Source organism: Ixodes scapularis, unplaced genomic scaffold, assembly GCF_016920785.2.
Source record: "Ixodes scapularis isolate PalLabHiFi unplaced genomic scaffold, ASM1692078v2 PGA_scaffold1__304_contigs__length_218370807, whole genome shotgun sequence".
NCBI lineage: Eukaryota > Metazoa > Arthropoda > Arachnida > Ixodida > Ixodidae > Ixodes > Ixodes scapularis.
In genome coordinates, this window is record NW_024609846.1 from 139,300,566 (window position 1) to 139,323,617 (window position 23,052).

The 23,052-nt window shown below is 46.9% G+C and overlaps 1 protein-coding gene across 1 annotated transcript in view; it reads right to left on the reverse strand.

The window, feature by feature from the left end:
• The window catches only part of LOC8035390 (triosephosphate isomerase), a 34,544-nt gene extending 11,748 nt beyond the window's left edge, over positions 1-22,796 (reverse strand). Inside the window, exons 1-6 of the mRNA XM_040206050.3 lie at positions 22,491-22,796; positions 22,314-22,437; positions 16,173-16,257; positions 13,189-13,321; positions 10,785-10,870; positions 6,737-6,824 (exon numbers count right to left, since the gene is read on the reverse strand). Coding sequence (XP_040061984.3) covers positions 6,737-6,824; positions 10,785-10,870; positions 13,189-13,321; positions 16,173-16,257; positions 22,314-22,437; positions 22,491-22,602 — 628 coding nt within the window. The 5' untranslated portion in view covers positions 22,603-22,796. The remainder of the gene's footprint in view (positions 1-6,736; positions 6,825-10,784; positions 10,871-13,188; positions 13,322-16,172; positions 16,258-22,313; positions 22,438-22,490) is intronic.
• Positions 22,797-23,052: the final 256 nt, after the last annotated feature.

Consider the following 23,052-nt stretch of genomic DNA (forward strand, 5'->3'; position numbering starts at 1 on the left):
AAAATGTGTGACACACTTGAGAGAGAAGTGTACTAGTCTGGTGAAGTAAAGACTTTCCTTAAGCTAAGCTTCTTTTACAAAGGTAAGTTGTCTGACGGCATGTATTTTGGCCTGAAAAATTGATGTTTTGGTTATAACGCGGTACCGCTTATAGTGCGGATTTTCGCGACTCCCACGACATACGTTATATGCGGTCCTACACTGTATAACCACGTTCCATACCACACATTCTCTTTCTGACATGGATGAAAATGAACGAAAGGCTCGGCATGCTGCGGCTAAGCGTCTACGCAGACAAGCACCACCAGAGCTTCTCCCCAATCAACATCATTCACCACGTGGAAATGCGGTCATTTCTTGTTTTTCTTTTGTTCTCACTATTCATTCCCCTTCGGAAAGCTTTGCACGAGCATTAGGGGATATTCAAAGTTAATGGCTTGAGTCCCAAGCCAGACACGCGCCGACGATGTCTAGGAAGGGATGTGCAGCTCTCGCAGCTTGGGTTACTTGGTGGCCTGGGTGCGTTCCAAAGTGACAGAGAGTGCTGATTTATTGTCTGTGCTACCGTGCACTGCCAGTGGAGCCATCGCAGAGGATCAAAGGAAGACGCTGGCATTGTTGTTTTTTCGGCACTCTTTCAGAGCATCGATATGGGCTGCTATGTCCAGGCTTGCTTTCTAACTATTTCCAAATGGCTGCCATAAATTAATTACGTGCCGAGAGACGTGTCTGTCTTTTTTCCAAAGGGACGCTAAACACAGAGGAAGTTTGAGGCGGAACCGAGGGCACAGCTCTCCGTTTTCTGCTATATCCTATTGGAGATTGGGTCTTGAAGGGCAGTACCGTGCGCTGCGATGCAATTGGTTTGTACAGAGGCGTCCCTGACGTCAATCACCAAAACTTCCACGCTATTCGACAACCACTTTTTATGTTGTGCCCATAAATACTGGAAGCAAGGTCCCTTCAAGTATACTGATCATTGGGAGAGCGAAGATCTGCATCAGTGGTTACATGCTTCCTTTGCTTGCATCATGAGCGCCAATTCTCCGCCTTCGAAACAGCGAAAATTACGTCAGTGCGTGTTCCCGAAAGACTGGAGATCTTAACCCGAGTACGAGAGTCGGCTCCTGCCCGTGGACGACGATGCCACCGCTGCAAGATGTACTTTATGCGCAAGCACGTTTACGGTGAAATTTGATGGCGTCAGCGCTGCCAAGCATCACGCGTCAACGCAGAAACATAAGCAGAAGAGCCTCGCCTCGAAACAATCGGCTGTGCTCACGAAGTTCTTCACTCCAGCGACTTCTAGTGCAGAAGATAACGTGACTGCTGCAGAACTGGGCACCATATTCCACGGCATGAAGCACAACTACAGTTACCTGTCAATGGATTGTGGCAGCAAGTTAGCGTCAAAAGTCTTCCCAGATTCAGACGTCGCTTGCAGAAAGAGATTTGGAAGAACGAAGATGGAACACCTCGCGAAAGATGTGCTGGCGCCTTACACAGTGGAGTGCATAGTCAAGAAACTTCGCCCAGTAGGCCGCAACTTCCCGTTTGCTCCCTCCACAGACGCTTCCAACAAGGGAAGTAGAAAACTTTTCCCTATCGCCGTGCACTTCTACGACGTGAATGGCGCCGGAATAACGGACGTGAGCAGGCAGACGAGACTTGCGGCGGCATCTGCAAACTCTTGGCAACAAGTTTGGAAAAGATGGGTCTTCCTTTAGAGCGAGCTGTAGCATATAGCGCGGATAACGCTTCTGTGAATTATGGGAAACACAACTTCGTTTTCCAGAAGATGCAAAAAGATCAGCCGCACTTGTTGAAGGCCAATTGTAATTGCCATGTACTGCACAACGCTGCCAAGCACGCAGTGAAGTCTTTAAAGTTTGATGTGGAAACCCTTGTACTAAAGGTCTTCGAAGAGTTTTCTTCTAGTTCGAAATGTGTACAGGAATTGAAAAAGTTTTTTCACTTCTGTGATCAGGAATATAGCAAAGTGCTGGGTCATATTTCTGTCCGTTGGTTAAGCTTGTTTATGGCCTTAAACAGACTGATTAAGAACTGGGCTCCCATCAAGTCCTACTTACTGAGTCAGGGCAAGGAGGAGTGTGAAAAAATAATCTCGATATTTATTGGCAACCAAGCCGATGGACTTTCAGAGTGCATCACGCTTCCGGAGTGCTATCTGCTGCACTCGTTTCTGGCAATGTTTCATTCAACGATCCTCACCCTCGAAATGAGTCATCTTGAGCCGACAGAACATTACGTTGTAATGACTAAGCTCAGGAAGCAGCTGATTAACCGGAAGGATGATATGTTCTTTGGTGTCAAGGCTAATCAGGGACTTGACACCCTTCCGGGCGGACAGGCTGCAACGCTGGACTTCGTGAATGTTTATGACAGGGCCTGCGTACCTTGGAAAGTGGTTTGACTTCGAAAATTCTCCATTTAAGAGGCATGACAAATTTGATCTGTGCAAAGGTACACCCAGCATGTCAGTTGTAATGAATGCGGGAGAGCTTTTTGGCATTTACTTTGAGGAGGAAGGCGATGAATTGTACTCAGAGCTTTGTCTTTTGAGAGATGCTCTCCCTGGGCTTCTAGGACATGATGAGAAATCTATCTCGATCTGGCTCAAATTCTTGAAAGAGGTCAGGTGCCCCCATTTGCAGAACCTAATGGAGCATGTTTTCTCCATTCCCTGCAGCAACGCGTTTGTGGAACGTGTCCATAGCGTAATGGGAAACTTGTGGACGGATGAGAGAAATCAGCTAAGCGTCCCAATGGTTAAAGCGGAGCTCTGTGTGCGGTATATTTGGTGTACAGCTGTGAAGACTTTCTAAAGATGGCAAGAGAAAACAAGCAGCTCATCTGAGCAGCTAAGTCAAATTCGAAATATACATTCAAGTTCCGCACATAGAAAAAGGCGAGCATATAAAATGTTACCTTTTTTGTTTTTCTGCGTTGTTTTGTGTATTGCATATCATTGCGCGTCTATGTATATATGATAATATCCGATACATTGTGGCATAAGCACTGTATACTTTTTAACGGACGTAATATGCCCCTGGTTTGGTGGATTTAGTCGCGAAGAGCATTTTACGGACGAAGTACGTGCGGTTACTTTTCATGCCGCACATGGGGAGCCAGTAATTGCAATTTCTCGAAAGGGGCCTGCAAGTGGCGAGGCAGCATGTTACCTTTTTTTGTGTTGGTAGTACGCTGTTTTTACGGCTGTCATAAGCAGTTATGATAATTTTGTATTTTTGTATCTGTAGTATGTTGTTTCTGTCACAAGACGTTATGTGAATTTTGTATTTTCTTTAAAATAGATTAAGAAATGTTTTATTTCAAAGAGGCGCTTTTGATTATTTGATCACATAGAGTATTCTTCCCTTTGTACATAGCAAATGTGTGCATGTGGTTTTCTGTCGTACTGCCAAACTGGAGACAGAAACCGGACTTTGTCAAGCTGCCTCTGGCAGCTTTTTGTTTGGGGGCACCGTTGGCTCAAGGCCATAAATCATAAATAAAGTTGATTTGATTTGAAGAGACGTGATCTACTTGTTCAAAACCCCAAGCTGGCGACTTTAGAAAAAATATGGATTTGCACTCAGTCTACATGAGCATACCGTAATATCCCGAGTCATCGCCCACCCCCCTACCGCCTGAAATTCATTAAAAAAGTGGGGTGGGCCATGTCTCGGTGGGTGAGCACAAACACTTGAAAAAAAGCGGAAAAAACCGCCTATTTTTTTCTGCGTATCTTGCGCTGATGCACAAGAGATACATCAAACTCAAAACTCGATTTAGTTTCATTGTTTTATAGAAAAAAATGCTCACGAAAGAATATTTTACTATAGCGAAGTTCGTTGCTTGCATACGCGCTAGAAACACCGCCGATCTGCATATAGCGCGAACGTTTGTTCCGTGAAAGAATGTCACCACTATGTTCTCCTAGTTAGTAAAAAAAAAAAAGAAAGAAAAGTCTACAAGAAAATAGGAAAACCGACAAGGCGCAACGAGCGAGCGAGCGAGCGGACCAAAGAAGCGACCAAGAGCAATGCTGGGAACGCGGGAAAGCCGGCGGTCGCGTTGGCAAATACTTTGGCGTCGGGCCAAGTCGGGCGCCTTGTCAATTGCAAGCTCTTGCGCAACTTTCTTGTTTGGTGCGTACATACGTGCGTCCGTGCACGGCGGGCTATCAATGCACGGTTCGGACGCTCTGCAAACGTGTGTGTTGGGCGTTCCAGCAAAGCTTTATTTACGCGTTAGCTTTGCCTAAAATATTGCACAACCGCGGTCGCGACGGGCGGGAAGAAGGAGCGGGTTCGCGGTGACCTTACTTCGGCGGTGACAGACTTTGACCTAACATTCCGCGGTTACATTAACAAACTCTTATTTTGTTATCTCCATCGTTTTCTTTTCGCACGGATACACGACCGCTTTGGGGTCGCTCACGGAGGAAATGCGTAAACAAAAAGAAGTGTCTTTCCCTTCGTTTTACTTTGTCACGGACGTCCTCCAACTGTAAGGTCCGCGGCCGCGTCATTCGGGTAGGATGAGTGTTCGCGGATCGCAGAGTTCGCGCTGAGGTATTTGAAGGGGTGGGCGATGACTCGGTGTTTTTTCGGAAATCGATATTGGCCCAAAAAATGGGGTGGGCGATGGCTCGGGGATGGGCGATGACTCGGGATATTACGTTAATGCTTTCTGAGAGCGACGACAAAAACCTCAGTCACTTTTAGTACAAATGTTATTCCATTCACTGATATTTTTATGCCAACCAGCAGACTAATTGGTTCTCTATCAGCTGTGCGTGGCAAATTAGTCAGAAATGCCTTTATTTTTCACTAAAGAGGGCATATAATTGCACACGGTACTATTGAGCTCAGTGCTGTGTATTTGTGCACATGTACATTATACTAATTCCTCTCCAGGGAATCATTCGTTACAATAAATTGCAGTGCCTGTCAAAGACGAACATGGCATCTTCCTTTCAACACAATTTCAATATAGCCCGCCCCCGCCCGCCCGCCCGCCCCCCCCCCCCTGTGCGAAGGGCCGTTTTTTTTCTGGGAAAGGTAGCAATTCTATTAAAAAGGGCAACTCCGATTCATTTCACATATTAAGAAAACAATGCAATCCTCTCTAGGATTGCCTAGAAAGACCACACACCGAATAGTTAGATCTAATTCCACCTTAAAAATGATGAAACTGGTGAACATTATTACGGTCAGTGCGCAGGCAAGCTGGTGGAAGTTTCCCAAGTTTATTTTAACCCAAGACCGGGGTAGAAAGAGGAAATTTTGTTACAGTTGAAGAGAAAGTAAGAGGGACAGACAGCGTCTGTCCCTTTTATTTTCACTTCAACTGTAACAAAATTCTATAAATTAGATACAGCTTAAGTACAACATGAGCGTGTTGGTAACAGTAGTTAAACATGAGGAAGATGCATCTTCCACATATTTAATTAGATACAACGTCTCTAATTTATAGAATTGTTAACCCAAGTGGTATGTTTTGTACAAGTGGTCTACAAAACACAACAAAGAAACGCACTCGAAATGTTGCGTTTTTTAGACTACTTGCTCAACTTGCAAGTTGCATAACACGCGACGTCGCCCCCCCGCAGAGCACGGGAACGTTTCAATGCCGGTTTTGGCATAACCTTCATTTGCAGTTTTCTCGATAGCTATATCTTGAATTAGATAAAATAAATAGCGTGCCGCGAAGGGCGCAGCCCGGGTATTCCGAAAATGTGTTAAGTTTGGGGAGATCGGAAAACAGTCAGAGCTAAACGGGCAAGCTTGCTCGGGCGCGCTCCGAGGCAGGTTTAAGTTTAGATTTTCTCCCTGCCTCTCCCAACTGGTGCGACGATTTTACTTTTATGTGCAAAGCAATACTTCGTTTCAAGATAACACTGGTTGACGACACGTGGAAAGTTTTGTTCAGGGGACTTCTGTCTCGGTTTGCTCCTTCGATGTTCCGAAAAGGCGAATCTATGGTGCTCAACCTCGCGCTTCATGGCAATTCCCAAGAGCTCGAAATTCGTAATAAGCTAATTTATTAAGAAAAAAATAAATAAGAGAGTCCCAGTTCTGAAAAAAGGAAAACGTCGGCCAAGGCCACTCGAAAAGTGTGACCCCAGGGTGCGAGGCCGGGGTGGCACTTTGCGTGGTACCGCCTTGAAAAGTACAATTTTTGAGGACGTGGATCGGCGTGTCTTTGATAAATAAATGTACTTCACAAGGCACGCTGCAGTTATTTTGCATGGAACCAAAATTTGCGTTCGACATGCGGGGGAAAATTCCCGGTACTCGGAAGGTTAAAGACCGAAGACCAGTTCGCGCTTTCCACTTTTCTCTCGCTTCTTCCTCTCCTCCCTTATACCCTGTCCACCGTTTCCCGTTTCCTCTCCCCCATGGTGAGGAGGATCTTCTGTCTTGCAGAATCTCGAGTCTGGTCGTCGGCCTCTGAGCAAACATACTGTGGCTGTGCCTCTGACTTGTTTCAGAACAGTTCGCGCTTTCCACTTTTCTCTCGCTTCTTCCTCTCCTCCCTTATACCCTGTCCACCGTTTCCCGTTTCCTCTCCCCCATGGTGAGGAGGATCTTCTGTCTTGCAGAATCTCGAGTCTGGTCGTCGGCCTCTGAGCAAACATACTGTGGCTGTGCCTCTGACTTGTTTCAGAACCGCCCAATGGGGATGACGCTTCCTTGGAGTCTCTCACCTCCGTACTGGATTCGAACTTTCTTTGCCACGTCGGGGGACACGTTCTTGCTCAGCCACTGCCTCAGCTGTGCATGCACTTCTTGGGCCTGGCAGGAAAGAGATCGAGAGCAAGCCATGAAGGCGGACAATGACAACAGAGAATGCAGGGTGTTTAGTCCCTTTCAAGCGGTGCAAGGATCGAGTAGTTAAATGGGGAACCTGCGCAACAAACTTGTTTTACCCCAATAGACTATGTTTTCGATTAGGTCACGTTTAGAAGGCAGAAAGTCCATCATAGAGAACTACAGTTTTTTATTAACTCATTTGTTCACCACAAAACAGGGGAGATCACCTTTCTGCACCAAAAGACAGCATAAATTGAAGACAGTCAAAAGTGAAAAAATGCCGTAGCTAATATTGAATAACCAGGAGCCGCTTTACTTTACTAATGTTTTCATTGTATACCTCAATCTGAGCTTGCTGTTGATGCTGACATGTCAAAGGTACGTAAGATTGCATTCTAGTTTTTTTTTTATAGTTGTTTCTGTTTTTGGTTTTTCATGACCAACACTTACTGACATTTATAGTATTTTTTTTTACCAAATGAATGAAGTGTTTATTTTCAATTATTTCTTTGACTTGTTTTTCTTGTTTTATTTTAATTGTATAATTCTTTGGAGAATCTGTTACTATGTAACTATTTAGAGCTGCTAATCTTTAGGGGGCAAAGGCTTTGTCAGGCACCACGCCTTTATCTCTGCCCCTACGCGGCAAACCTACAAAATAAATATATTTAAAAAAATAACAATGACTGCAGTCTCTTACTTCATTACAATAGATTTTAACCACAACTCTCCTAGGCCCTGAAGGTATTAAAATAAATAAATATGTAAACAAACCTTGAGCTAAAGGAGGTAACCAGAATACACAAAAATCTCGTACTAAAGGTGATGTCTGGCGTAATTTTCTTTCTTCCACGTCGCGCCATGTTTAGACCGAACTCACCCACGCAAAACCTGCTGGCCTACGAGTTATGGTAAGGCGACGAGAAATCTTGCTCAAAAGATTGTGAAGCTCGCCGTGAAGCGGACCACGTGACACCTCCCGATGAAGCATTAAAAGGAGGCGACGTGGGAAGAGAAGTTGGGGGAGCACATTTGTCAGGCGGTGGTTGAGTACTTCAGAATCTAAAGGGCTCACTGGTTGAGTCAATATGCTCTGTTCTGCTCATTTCTCCATTTCCAATGCCCCGTTTTCAAAGGAGCCACGAAGTTACTTCTTCCCTTCAGCCAACTATTGTTCACAATAAACACACGACATGGATAAACTGTAGAAAGGAAATCGCTTTGCACTGGCATGCCTGACGAGGAGGAGCAACTGTGTTAGGTTGATTGGGTCAGCAATTTTCCCAACACGGTCAGCATTCTTTGGTCAGGAGTATGGCTCGACCCTTAATTTCAGACAACAGTTTTGAAGAAAAAAATTTAACGAATAATTTTTAAATAAAAAAGTTGGCAGGAACTTTTATCTCCAAAAATTCTATAGAGCATGCAATGCAGTACTATTTAAGGGGCGATCGTTTACATTTCTAGAGGAGACGTCAAGCAGACGTTTTGGCTAAATTCACCTGAAAAATTCACCCCGCTAAATTCACCTGAAAAATTCGCAATCATGTGACATCAATGTCCCCAATAAATTAGGCGGCAAAATTCACGGACAGGAAGTCTGATTTCTAGGATTGAGGTCTCCACATAAAGGGACCATGAAATGATTTTAAAATCGAGTTTCATCCACCGCACGTCGTAAAAGGTGTGAAAAGAAACACAAAAACACAAAAATAGGGAGCCAAAAAAAATTATTGGCTATAGAACTTTAAAAAAAAAACTGGACTCTTTTGCGCCTTCCTTCCTTCGCCTGTTCACTACGATGCATCCGCGGAAATGGAGCACGTCAGCCAAATCCAGGTCGCCTATTGGGTAAGAGCCTACCTCACCAGCACCGCGATCGTAAACAATAAATAGCCGGCGAATGTTTCCTAAAAGTTTTGTTAAATAATATTCAGATCCACATTTTGTAGCATAATTAGAGATGTGTGGCGAAAATTGCCAAATTTGATAATGCTGAGAGCCAAGCGCCATCTATCGTGTGGTAAACGAAGCAACTACTGCGCGTGCGCAGTAGGGCAGGGCCGACAGTTACTTGGGTGGCGGCGACCGACAAACGTTTATTTTCTTTGTTTTCCTTCCTCTCAAAACTCTGACTGACTGAACGTTTATTTTTCTACGTGTTCTTCCCGCGCGTGCCGACTTCAAGCAGCAAGAAAACAGTACTTAAAACAGACCACGACGAACAAGAACGCTGGATCCACCGACTCCGACGAAGCGAGCTGCTCAGAATATAGGCCTAGCAGGCATTCCGACTCGGCGCTGCGTTGCTTCGTCGCAAGACCGTCTGCCTACGACCGGCTGGCGTGCTAAATGGAATATGCCCGCGCGACCCTTGTGGACCCTTCCCGTATTATAGTTTGATCGCTGACCTCAAGTCTAGATTAAGAGGTGAGGTCAATCTCTTCCCCTTGTTTTCCGAGGCAGTGTTGACGAACACTCGTAGAAAAGGGACTCTCGTCGATTCTATCTTCTTGTTTTGTGTGATATAGAGCTGAAATAAACGCCGTATGGATTACCTTCGTAATACGGTATGTACACTTTGTTATTGGTATGCCATTTTTATTCTGACAGACTGCACGTCACTGTCGAGCTATAACAGTTCGTGGGAGGTATACGTACAACCCCGGTCCAACCTTTCTTTGCCGAGTGTCGCGTCAGTATCGAGTTGCAATCGTAAAAGAACGGTCCCGAAGCGCTTACAAACAGCGCGAATACAGCACTTCCATCAAGCGCGCGCGTCCGCTCCGAGTGTAAACAGGTATTTACGTGGCTCTTGCTGACACTCGTAGTTCAAACGTATCTTTTTTAACGTCGGCTCGCTCCTGCATCTCCGAGGCCGCGAAAAACGCCATCTACGTCGCTTTGCAAACGACTGACACGGGCCGGCCCTTCTGCCAACAATGACGGGGTGGTTGACTTCTGGAGTCTTCACCGGAAGACTCGCTGCACTTCCCAACAGGCATACCGGCATATGGGACTAGTCCCATGCTGTCGCTGTAGCGCAACATATCTCATTGAATTTCGCTCAGCTGCGATGCGGCGATGAGAGGCGGCGATGAGAGGCGCCGATTTAGGAAATACGTCGGTGACATCAGCGCAGTAAAACCTACCGGCGCACCCCAACTCGTTGCCGCTAACACTCCCATTCTCCTACTGCCGAGAGAACTTCCGGTTCCGGAAACGGCCTACGTCACGGCTTGTTTTGCGGTCAGTTGGAGAGAATGAAAAAGTCAATATTTCAATAATTTTTTGTGTAGAAGTGAATAAACCGAGACGAAAACGGGTGCCTGTTCGGCATTCAGTGAACATTGACGGTTTAATGTAAAAGTTATCTGGAAAAAGTAAAAAGGTCATTTCATGGTCCCTTTAAAAGCATTTCATGCTTTAGTACACTAGTTACGGCACAACACTAAGATATCCTCACAACACTGAAAGTCGGCAGGAAATGTACTCATATTCACTTTGAGGACCGTAGTAATCAAAGTTCAGCTTTTCACGTAGCATTACTAATCTCCACCTTTAAAAGGTGAATTAAGATATGTATGTAGGTGCATCTTAGATTAGCTTTACGTTATTTTATCAAGACATACACATCTCAAACGCCAAAACCACCATTTCTTTCTTCGACAATCGAACCTTGCAAAAACTACTTCACACGGCGCACAAACAATGTGCAAAACTTCCTCTTTTTCTTTTTTGACAATGAGTATACATAGTGAGAGTGAAAGTTGCTTCCTCAGTGAGATTTGCTTCCTGCACTTCCTCTAGGTCCAACAAGTGCCACCGAGTTGTTACGTTTTCCCATATCACGCGTGCCCTTCGTTGAGGTTCACCGAGAAACGTATCAACTAGGGTTCAACCAGGGACCACAGAGAAATTCTCAACAGCCAAGGAACCTGCCTGTTCGGGGGAAGCAGTCTTGCCCGTTCCAATGGCCCAGACCGGCTCGTAGGCCAGCACCACCCGGTTCCAGTCCGTGACCTTGGCTGAAACAGGGCCAGAAACACCAGACTTCATGATCCCAGCTCAAGTGCAATGACTACTTACAATCACGGAGAGGGGCGCCGCACGTGGCACATGAGTACACAGTGATGCAAGTTCTGTCGAACAACGCGCATGATAGGCAAATTGGCTCGCGATCCACCGCGCGTGGAATGCGATGCACCAGGTGCGGTACGCACCGATTAGCCGACTGCTCAACAGTCGTTTGATAGAACCGAGATGAAATTGCCCGTCTGACGGGGGCATTACACTTGCACCAGCTTTGTGCAGGACCAGCCGCCAGGTGCGCGCTTTAAGAGCAAACGACGCCAAACGGTCGTGGACTACAGCCATTCGTAGGTTGGACCACCCTTGAATCAGCCTAAAAGTAAAAGGCTGAAACAGCCGAGTTAGGAACTAAACATGTGAACCTTTGTGCGGGTAACTTTGCAGCAATGATAAATTATCATCTTGCCCCTCCTGAGCCTCAGCAAAGCTGGGTTCTTTTAAAGTTCATGCATACGGCAGCCTTAGCTGCCAAAGTAGCATCGCGCTTTTCTCATTGGCCAGAAATTACCTCGAGAGTTACCGTAAAGATATTCCGCGATTCAATAAGTTTTCACGACAACGAACTGAAGACGCCTCCAACTTCAGTGCACAAATTTTGTCGTAGGCTTCATCCTTCAACTGCTTCTCCACCTAAGTACAACAATCCACACCTACCACAAAATCCCGTAAGGACGCCCACCCTAAATGAAGAGAGAAATTGGGAAAAACATGGGGTGGGCTATCTTTGGGGATGCGACAGCAAAAATGTATAAAAAAGGCGGTAAGACACTGGGCTATCTGCTACAAACCACAGAAAATGGGAACTGATACCGCGGATTGCGGACATGGCAAATTTGGGTTTTATGACGCGACAAACACGCGGTAATTTGCTACGACATCCTGTGTCATTAGTATAAGAAGTTGCGGACGCAGCAGATTCGCTTTAGGTGTTTGCACGATTCTAACGCGCAGGCAGATTCAGCTTTCAGATAACCAAAAAGTAAATTGTAGCCAATTCTACCACACAGGTAAAATTATGAAGATTCAACACATACCTCATAGAACAGACTTTATAAAACGAACACCGACACAAAAATAAATGCTGTGCACTAGTCGCTGTTGTTAGAGTCTGACGATGGTTCTTCTCCGTTCACAAAGAGGTAATCCCTGTTTTCGTCTAAAGCGTATTAAGTGCTGCGCTTCTTGCGCATGTTCGAGTGCGCGACCGTCGCCATTGGGAGGGTCGTCTTCCAAACAACACCTTGTGAGCTCGTCGGGTCGCTGGGATAGCGAGGCCCCGCAATGCTGCTTCTTTTTTTTTTTTTTCATTTAAATAAAACCTTTCGGTGGATTTTTTATTTTCATCTTAAAATGGCGGACATGACTCTGTAGATGGGAGAATGTGTGCGATACGAATACCAAAATGGCAAATGAAAAAATACAGTTAAGATGGTGATGGGGCTAACTATGATATACCAAGTATTCCGTTTTTCTAAAGTTTCAGTTTTTGGTTTCGATTGTAACGCACATGTAGCTTTGGGCAGCAATTTTGGCAGAAAGAAGTGTACATTAGAACCATGGAAACACAGTACACGGTGCGAAGGCCACGCGGCAACCTGCCGCGAACTTGCACGCAACGGGAACCGATGTCGCGTGCACAGATTGCAGACGAAAAACGCAGGAACCCACTACGAACGCGCATGCCACAGGAACAAATACCGCGGATCGTGGACACAGCAGACTCGTATTTTCTGATGCAATAAACACGCGTGATCAAGTTGCACATCCCATGAACCAATATTTCATGGGCAGATCATGGACAAAAATGCGTGAACCCGCTAGAAACTCCCTGGTTAGACGTACCAAAACTGCAGATCGCGCAGTTGATATGATTCCCGTGGGACATTGCTTGATGTCCGACAAGAGTTGCGGGTGGGCGATACTTCAAAATTTTCACATTTTAGATATTTAGCCAGAAAGAGAAGATGGGCGATATCACGGGGGAGAGTGCCCTCACGGGATTTTACGGTATATTCACACCATCACACCAGATCCCACATGACTGGATGAGGGGAGTGCAGTCGCTAGCCATCCCGCTTCCACGGTGACTTTCGAGCCCACAAGTGGAGACCACCATTGGCGCTTCTAGTGGCACGCGCCAAGTACCTTCAACCGGTGTCCTCACTCCGGCTGCTAGAGCCACAGTACCACAACTGCCCCATCCCGGGCCAAGACGTGCAGAGTGCTCCAAAGAGAGCCGAAGAAGGCGAGAGACCTGCAATGGCCGCTGTCTGCCGGTAGACCACCTCCTCCGTCTTTCCGGCCTCCCGCTCCTCCAGCAGCTCACCGATGCAGGCAATGACGTTCAGGCCGGACTCCAGGGCATGATGCACCTTGTCTCCAATCAGCTGCGCCAAGGGCATGCCGGGCTTAGACAAAGAACTGTTACGGAAATAAACAATGTCATACATTTCTTTACTAAAATTCTAGACAGTAGAGGGCAAATCGACACTATTTTTTTACATTTTAAGAAGGCCCTCAATAAAGTAGAGCATAGAAACTTATTGTGCTAATTACAACCTATGTCAAAGAATGAAATATAGTAAGGATAGACCGAGGCAGTTCTTTCCCATAAAATGTAGTTAATTCTGCCACAAGGCTTAGTTCCAAGACCTTTTTGCTCATTTTTAAAAATGATCTGAAAAAGGGCATGGCGATGCATGCAAGGCTGTTTGCGTGTCGTTGTATTTTGTACACTAAAGTAAGAACTGCATCTGACCAAAAAAATCTAAGTGCCTGTCCTGTCTACATAAAGTTCATGCATGGTGCAGGAAATGAAAAATGTCTCTTTATATAGGAAAAAAATGTCTATGCCATTACAGTCCTTATGATGTTCTTTTGGAAAGAGAATAGATAATTACAAATACCTAGGTGTTACTATGACAAGCAATTTTCGATGGAATGTACATGAAACAAATGTCGCTGAAAATCCAATACAAGACTGGCCTTTTTTTACGGCAGTCTTTAAAATTAGCAACCACGTACTGATACAGTGTAGACCACATATAACGTATGTCGCGGGAGTCGCGAAAATCCGCACTATAAGCGGTACCGCACTATAACCAAAACATCAATTTTTCAGGCCAAAATACGTGCCATGAGACAACTTACCTTTCTAGAAGAATTTATTTCTATGTTAGATGAAAAATAAAGCTTAGTTTGAGGAAAGTCTTTATTTCACCAGACTAGTACAGTTCTGTCTCAAGTGTGTCACACATTTTGAAAGAAATGAGCGGCTTTTGCCTGGCGCAGCCTTTTAACGGCGTCGCGGGTTGCGGACGGACGTTACGAGCGTTCAGGAGTGCTAACCCTAATCACTTTTCTCCGGAGATGAAAACGCGCAAAAATTCGCATCCTTCATATGGTACGCGCCAGTAATACCTTGAACTTGAGCACACGCATGAAATGCGCCAAATAAGAAATCCGGGCGATGTTCGAGAACACAAATGCTTAGAAATCACCACTGTAGTCGAAGTAAACAAACACCACGACACGGGCGTTTCTGCCGTCTTGAGAGCGCCGCCACGACATCGCCGCACGAGCAGGTGGATCTTCCCTTCTAGTACGTGCTGGGTTATCATAGCGACACACAGCGAAAATTCGCAGTCAAGGATAGCGCTTTTACGCGGAACGATGAAATGAACGTCGTCTACGACGACGATCACAACCGACGCCATGTTTGCGGATAAGAAGCAGCCGGCTCGCGACCAGCATGCAACGCGCGCGAACACTTCTCCTCAACCTGCGATTGGTCTGTCGTTGCGGTTGTTTGTTTCCAACGCAGCGGAGGGACGCACGCACGTGAACAACAAGTGCGTGCGTCCCTTTGTCACTATGGCAACTGAAGCCTCTCTCTTCGCTTCTCCACGCTAGTTCAAGCAACCTCCTTGCCCCGCGAGTGCCGCTTGCTTGAGGGTAGGGAGGCTTGCGGCTCGCGCCGTCAGCGCCGTTATCTAGTGTCGCACAGGGAAGCGTGCTCGCTGCTCCGGTCGTCGGCTGTGCCAGAAACCGCACTATAACCGGTATTTCCCTTTGCGCGCCTGCATTTTAAGCGGTATGTAATTACATGGAGTTCTATGGGAGGCGAACCGGTGGTTTAAAAAAGCCGCGTTATACCCGGTCCTGCACTATAAGCGGTTACGTTGTAAGTGGTCTATACTGTAGTAAACTGCTTGCTGGGACTCCCACACAAAGAAGTCTCGTCCTTGGTCTCAAAATGGTGCAATGACTAGCCTTACGTTTTATTGTTTCCAGGTATCATAGATTAGATTCGCCAACACAGCTGAACGCTCTACCTAATCTTCACTCCCTCGAGTATAGACAGAAAAACAAACACTCGAAGCTTCTTTTCCGATTCACTCTTCATTGACCTATCAACTTAAGTAATCTTTCATCAGGTGCGTATCACTCATAACAAGCACTAACATCAGTTGCAAGAATTTCGCATTTCATAATGCTTTTTTATTCTTCTCATGCGAGAATGGAATGTATTACCAGTTCATGTTGTTTCACTCAATGATTCCAAGCTGTTTTCATCCAGTTTTGAAACAGCCCTACTTTTGTACATGATAATATATAACCTTTCTCGTATACTCCCGTCCCCTGCCTTGTTAAGGCTGTAGATCTAGACGCAATCATTTCATAGTCCATCACACAAAGCACACATCGAGCACAGATGAACTCCGAAGCGCAACTTTTGCACACGGTGCTCCAACAGCGACATCACGCTGATGACGTATGATGCCGCTTGATGACACATTTTTACGGCCACAAATTCGGTCACAACGTCGACAACGCTAGTTTTTCACGTAATGTGACAAGTGAGATTGACCTAGAGGTCTAGGACATCTTCTAGGACATTTGCAAGGACGACACCAAGGTAATGAGATAAGTAGGGTCGCCCATTGAGCGGTCCATCGCTCAATTGCATTCTTATGATTGTTTTCTCCTTATTTTCGCTCAATGGGAAAAGCAAGGCCTTAGTAAGCTGGTCACATAAATCTAATTAAATTTAATCCTCTTAAATGCTATGTACCTCACTAAATAGCATCGTTGACAGAAACCAACACTTTACCCATTTTATTTTCGTATGACGCGTAGTTCGTACGCAAGTATTCTGCCCGACGTACGGGGAAACACTTGCCATAATGAGACGTTCGTTGGCAAAGAATGCCGCACTTACTACGGGCCAGCCCTTACCTCGTCGGACTCCTTGAACACGTTCCTCCTTTCCGAATGACCGAGAATCACCCAAGTTGCACCGCAGTCTTTAATCATGGCAGGACTGAAAAAGCAATAGGGTTAAACTCGTAAGACAAGGGTCGCAAAATTCCCCTCCGTGACAAGGAGACATCCGCATGAATGAAGCGGTTAATTGTTACATTCAGTTTTAGGATGACTTGGTAAACCGTGGCGCCCGCGACCCAGTAAGGGCGTCGGAGTGAGGCACGCCACGACACTCCTAAGTCGAGGCCACGGAGGCCCCGTCACCGCCACAACACCAGTGCCGTCCACGAAGAGAAGCAGTTCTAGGATTCTTGTTCTTTTAGTAGTGTTGTGGTCAGACATCTCTGACCAGAACACTACACGACACTGAAGGAAGACGAAGGCATCTTACTTTTCAACAATACTTAATGTGGATCAACACTTTTTCGAGAAGAATGTGACTTTTCAACGATGTCTGAACAATCGCAGCCGTGTAATCGACAGCTTACGCTCAAAACATTGCGCTGGCATTAGCACGCCGCCGCAGATTCCTGTGTAAATTGAGTACATGGTTGTCTCATTAATTGTTCTTGAAGAGCTTGCTACTCTAGTGGACGGCAATGTTACGGCGGTGGGCGTTCATCCGAAGTTGGTTGGTTTTGCAGCAGACGACTCTTGGCCAGCTAACGACAGTCAACCTTCCAGGCCTCACATCTGGCGCAGCAACACGAATGCTCCCGTGACACAAGGGCGCGTGCCTCACTCCAACGCTCTTATTAATCCCTTAAGTGCCAGTTTTTTTTCTTCTTTTTTTCTAAAGTATGCTATATATTTTTTTGAGGAATTTTATTCCTCTAGTATCGCAGGTGAACTTTCAAAATTTTATTGCGTAAAAATCTGAGGCGGCAAAAAAAAGGTGCCAACTAAAACGAGTGTTGACATCTATGATCAGCGCCGCAAACTATTCAGACGAACTAGGCTCGTCCTTGGAATTGAGGGCTACCGAAAAAACCAATTGACGAGCTGAGCTCGTCCACAGCATTCTTAACGAGAAAGTGACCACAGTTCGCCAAGTTATCGTGCCTCCACAGTTCGGAAAGTTATCGTGAAACAGAGTACAGACTCACAACTGTCACAGAGAACTGGACCGTAACAGCCAGCAAACTCGATGCACGCGAAGCAGAACAATGGGAACGAGCAGGCCAGTGCAAGCCGGTGCCCTCGTAAGTCTGTGTAAGGACATAAAAAATCGTATGCCTCTTGCCTAAGCTCTTGGCTGAACGTTTATATATTTTCTCCGACGTTTCGAATGCTGGCAAGAAATGCGAGGCTTTGACATGTGGCAGGACTATGCGAAGAACAACATGGGAAAGGAGCGTGGGAATGGTGCGCTAAAATATGCCAAGTAACTATGCCATGGTCATTTTACCAAAAATGTTCTAAAGGTGCTGAAAAACATTCGTGACTTCCAGAAATAAAAAAAAATGTGTGTATCACGGGAGAGGCTCATTGCCAACACATAGTACCTGTGGCTATTTAAAAAAGAAGCTATATGCAACACTGGTCATAACATTCTGAGCCACCTCAAAGAATGTGCACATTAGTCGGAGCTTCCAAGAAGTGTTTTCCCGCTGGTTGATTTTGACCCCACAAGAGGAAGCCTTGAGGAAGGCGGCGCTGATAGCGGTAAGTCGTCTGCAATCCTGCACAGTCTCAGATTCTGAAGCAAGTGTATCGTCGAAGAACTGCACAGTGGCCTTTTGCTCGTGTCTACAAGACATAAGAACTCACCACCAGCAGGTCAGTGGAAACAGGAGCTCTGTTACAAGTACCATGCCTGACTCTGCTTCGTTCACCCCATTGCAGGTTTGTGAGAATTATTCTTTGTATTCTAAGTGATCCAACAACCTGTCTCAGAGCATACCCATGGCCTTATTACTGAAACCCGTGGACGCGGAGACATATTCAACCCTGCGTACTGAACCACGACATTAACAACTAAAAGATATGTTTTCCCTTCCAGAGAAAATGGGCGTATTCGTCGAGACTGGACAAGGAACAGCAATCTCTCCCCATGTCGCAAAATTTGAGCTGCTCTGCCTTCTCTCTAAAGATTGCCAGTTTCCACTTTCGTTTTACCCATCCCATTATGCTTCTGCAAGACTTCTCGATTCAAGGGCACCTCCGCAGCCCACCAACTTACATGGCCTGCACTGATGTCACATCAGCTGTCATCGTTGTGATCTTGCTATTAAGTGCGTACCTTCTGCACACTCCTTTACATCACCAAATTTGTTCTCCTCGTCAAGAATAAGTAGGAATCACTACCAGCATTGTGTGATCACATCTACTGCAAGCCATATATACATAGCTTCCGATGGCGTCAAATCAGCAGCCCTTACAATAGGGTGTTTTCACTGAGATAATTTTGCCCCTCATTTTATTGTTAAGAGTTGTTTGGTGCGTGCTGAAAGCAAGCATTGTGAAGATTTGCATGACACCCTCTAATCGGGAGTGCAGAAAAGCTTGTAAGTTTCATCACACCTTTTTTTTTTTTTTTTAGTTATGATAAATAAAACATTTTCTGACTCACTCACTCTTAAAGGGCAACTCCGGCCAAAACTCAAAATAAAATCAATTACTGGTATTGCTGCAGTGACACAAAATACGACCCCAGCCAAAATATTACGTCCGTGGGACGCCGCATTCTCAACTAATGCCGATAATAAAAATGCGACCTGCCACGAGCCGCTGCTCCTTAGCGGGCGGCCAGCGGGTTACCGATCGCTAAAGCAACATTGGGTCGTGACGTCAGTGTCGTTCTCTTTTTTTTTCCTCCGGCCCGGGTGTTGCGCGGAATGCGCTTCTTTGAGCTGCTACCACCGCTACTTCAGCTTGTGATTGGCGTGTTTAGTCGTTGCTTTTATCCGTAGCCCGTGTAGCTTCGGTATAGCCTTTTGTTTCTTTGCTTGTGAGGACTCCAAGACTCGTTTTAGCGAGCAACTCGGTGCGCCCAAGACTGCCCAGATGTCCCTCGAAAGATGCCGAGTGCAACTTGTAGCGCTGTGGGCTGCTCAAACAGGCCGCTGCGCAGACACGGAGGTGCTCTTTCACAAGTTTCCAACGGACCGGAAATTGGAGAAGGTGTGGGTGAACGCTGCTCGACGAATGGACTTTGGACTTAGGCTTTTACGCGCCCGAGGAAAGAAAAACAAAAAAACTGATGTGTACAGCCCAGAACACATGTGTTCGGGCGCCGCGACCCGCGCCGGAGAGCCTCAAAGCTTCTTGAGTAGAACGCAGACTGACCCGCAGCGCAAAATCGAGAGGGCCCCCAGTACTGTACGTTAATGGCAGCGCGGCGTAGCACAACGCCGCTCGATCCACGGAGCCCCGATGACAATTTAGGCCTAGCGACGAGTACGGAAGACCGCACACACGGCGACAGCTGCCGAGTACGGCACCGAACGAGTTCACTCGTTTTCCAGTTGCTAGCTTTTGGTATACAAGCGACGAGTATGGCATAGCGCACGCACAGTGGCGGCTGCCGAGTACGGCACCGCACGAGTTCACGGGCTTTCCAGTCGCTAGCTTTTGTGATACGCACTAACTCTTGCTACATATGCTGGATAACTACTATGTATACAGAATTAAAACAAAATCAGCTTACCTCCTATCTTTAGACGGCTAGCGCAACAGAGATAGGTTTCGCTCGGCCTGCATACTCGTTGAACGAGAACGATCCTGACGTCACGTTCACATAGCGGCTGATATCCTGTGTTGCCGGGGCCTCAAGCGGCTAGTTTCGGTTTTGTTGGCCGCGCCCCAAACAGAACTTTGAGGCGTCGATATCTTTAAAACTACGCACAATACCGCGAAAAAAATTACACCCTGCAATTCAGGGACGCTGACTGCACTAAAAACAGTCATAATCCCAAAATCAAAAGTATGGACCGGAGTTGCCCTTTAACAAAAAGGCGGATTGACGTTTTGTGAAAACACCCTATACATAGCTTGCAAACAATGCCATTGCTGGGTACTGATGGTTATTTGTAGTTAGTGGCTTCCTCGAACTACAATTTCTGTGGTGTGAAACTAACACAGCAAACGAAACGTTTGCGGCACAAAAAAGACTGCCATAGTCAGAAGTGACGTCACACGCAAGGTATCTATAGTCTTGCTGATGAGCGTATACCTTCTACAGCATCAGTTTCGCACTGCCGAATTTCCTCTGCTTATGAAGAACAAGTAGGCATGACCACCTACATGGCGGGATGACATCGCATGCAAGCCATGTCTCGTGGACAACCTTCCTGGCAACATAAGGGTCTGTTATACTTTGACGATGAGCGCAGCAAATGTGGTGTGGCGCAGAACTTGGCTTTTCATTGGCTGGGAAGTAGGAACTCGGTATCTACAATTAATCTGCACTTGTGTGCACTGCACTACGCCGCACTTGCTACGCTCGACGTCGGAGTATAGACGCTTTACACACGCGCCAAATTACAGCCGCCATTGCTGACCTTCTCTTGTCTTACCGAGATACCGAACAACTGAAACGGTAGTTGACGATCCCCTACAAGTGCCGATGCTTTAGAAAAGGACACAGTTGAATCTAAAGTCACAATAACCTGGCCTGCTATGGTAATGATGAAGTGAAACAAACGGAATAAGAGGAAACAAAAACTGAAGGTCAGTTATGGCGGCGTCCATGCACAGCTGCTGCAAAGCGTCTATGACAGAGCCTATGCCGAGAGCAAGTCGTCTGCTTCTTTTGCGGGGGTCAACGTTATTAGATTAGCTCAGTTATGGAACTGCTCATAGACGCTGCATGCACGAGCAGTACCCCCCTCACTCACCACGACTCGCCTCCCGTCGTCTGATGCGCCGGACGGCTGCTACGGTAACTGCAGTGCATTCTATGGAATATGTACGCTTTGAAGTGCAGCGTCTATATGGCGTTTCACCGTACTCTATGAAACACACAGTTCGTAAAGGAAAATCTAGATGGCGATTTGAACGACATGAGGCGTACTGAAGTGAGTGAGGGGGGTACCCCCTTCTGCGGGTGTTCCACAACTGAGATAATCTAGTAACGTTGGCGGGGATGGAGGTGACGTCAGAATGATGCCGAGTTCTGATCGACTTTGACTGGAAGGATATAGTGGGTAGACCCCAATGCTAGATGCCTTGAGGTCTACGCACTACTTTTTACTATCAGTCAATAAGAGCTCGGCTTTCTGACATCATCACAACCCCTGTGCAAGAAGCAGACGAACTTGCACTCAGCATAGCCATCACCACCACTGACCACACCAACCCCTCCCCTCCCCGGGGGCTGTAACGCCCGTGGGAGCAGGGACGGCGCCAGGGGGAGGCGAGGGGTGGCGGGCGCCTCCCCTAAAATTTCGTCTGCCACCCCAAGGTGAAGCAGCTTTGTACGCAAATAATTGCCTGCGACGTCGGCTTCAAGACCCAGTGTAACGAGTGCCCAGCCTTTAGAGCCGTTCATGCCTTTTATTCTTTCTTTTTTCTACTAACTTCCATTCACGGGAAGGCGTACCGCGGGCGAGTAAGCTATCAAGCGCTTTAGATAAAGCAGCTCCCCTTTGTGACGCCTACTGGCTATCCTCTCCATATTCCGCTCTGTGGTGCTTATCTTCAGCGGAGACCGGAGACGTGAACGAAGGCGAGCTTAGTTACAGTCAGGGTCATGGGGCATCCCGAAAAGGGAAGCAAAACCTTCTTGTGAGACTGAGCACAGGTGGCAGAGGTCCCTGCTGGCTGTGATACGCCCCCCCCCCCCCCCCCCCCCCCCCCCCCATCTTCCTGCTCGTGTCTCCGCATTTCCCTTTTCAATGAGCACACCGCATAAGCTATCTTTGACAAGCCCGTGGGTGATAGCACCTCAAAGCAACTCACTCCCCCCCCCCCCCCCCCCCCCCCCCCCCCCCCCCCCCGGCCCCATTTGTTTTGCCTCCCCGCTGCCCCCCCCATTATAAAAATCCTGGCGCCGTCCCTGCGTGGGAAATGAAAAACACTGACGGCGCCTCTCGAGACCTGAGCGCAGATCCAAAATCTGCGTCCGATCAAGCGGATATCTGCATGCAGAACACATCGTCAATACCAGCCCACCTGATCTCGCCGGTGAAAGCGCCTTTTTCGACCTTGTAGCAGTTCTGCGCCGACACGGCGATGGCGGCCGGCAGGATCCTCCGGACGTAGTCCAGATACGGGGCCGGACAGCCGAGGACCACCTCTGCGCCAGGGAGAGCGTCGGCACTGCCCATGGCAAGTGCGCCTTCGACTCACCGGTGTTGGGGTCCAGCTTGGCCGTCTTCAGCATATCGCAGATCTCCTTAATGCTGCTCTTGTTTCCGTTCATTTTCCAGTTCCCACCGACGCAGAACTTTCGGCCGGACATGGCTGGCGTCGTGCAAGTCAGCAAGTGCAAAGAAGGAAATACACCCGAGAGTTCAAATGGCTCCGCGCTGATCGGTGACCTCTGCGAGTCCTGAAACCGACCTTCGTGACGACTTCCGACCTCTGCCCCAACGCCCGAACGTCCTCTGCCCGATCGTGGATCGGGAGCCCGACGGTGGCACCACCGGCGGCCATTGCTTGACACGAGGCAATATAATGCAAGATAAAAATTAAATTTTTGAAGCTTATATGAAATGTCTTGTAAATAAAGTTTTATGTTGTTTTGCACGAATAGTAAGACAGATTTTTTTTTTCGTCGGTAACTGCTGAGAAGGTTATTAAATTACACAAACAGCGAGCCAATCTTTGTCGTCTGCTGCCATTGATGCAGTTCATCTGCTCGACTGTTTCGAATCGTTGTCGCAATGGTTCAAAACAACCGTTTTTCGCT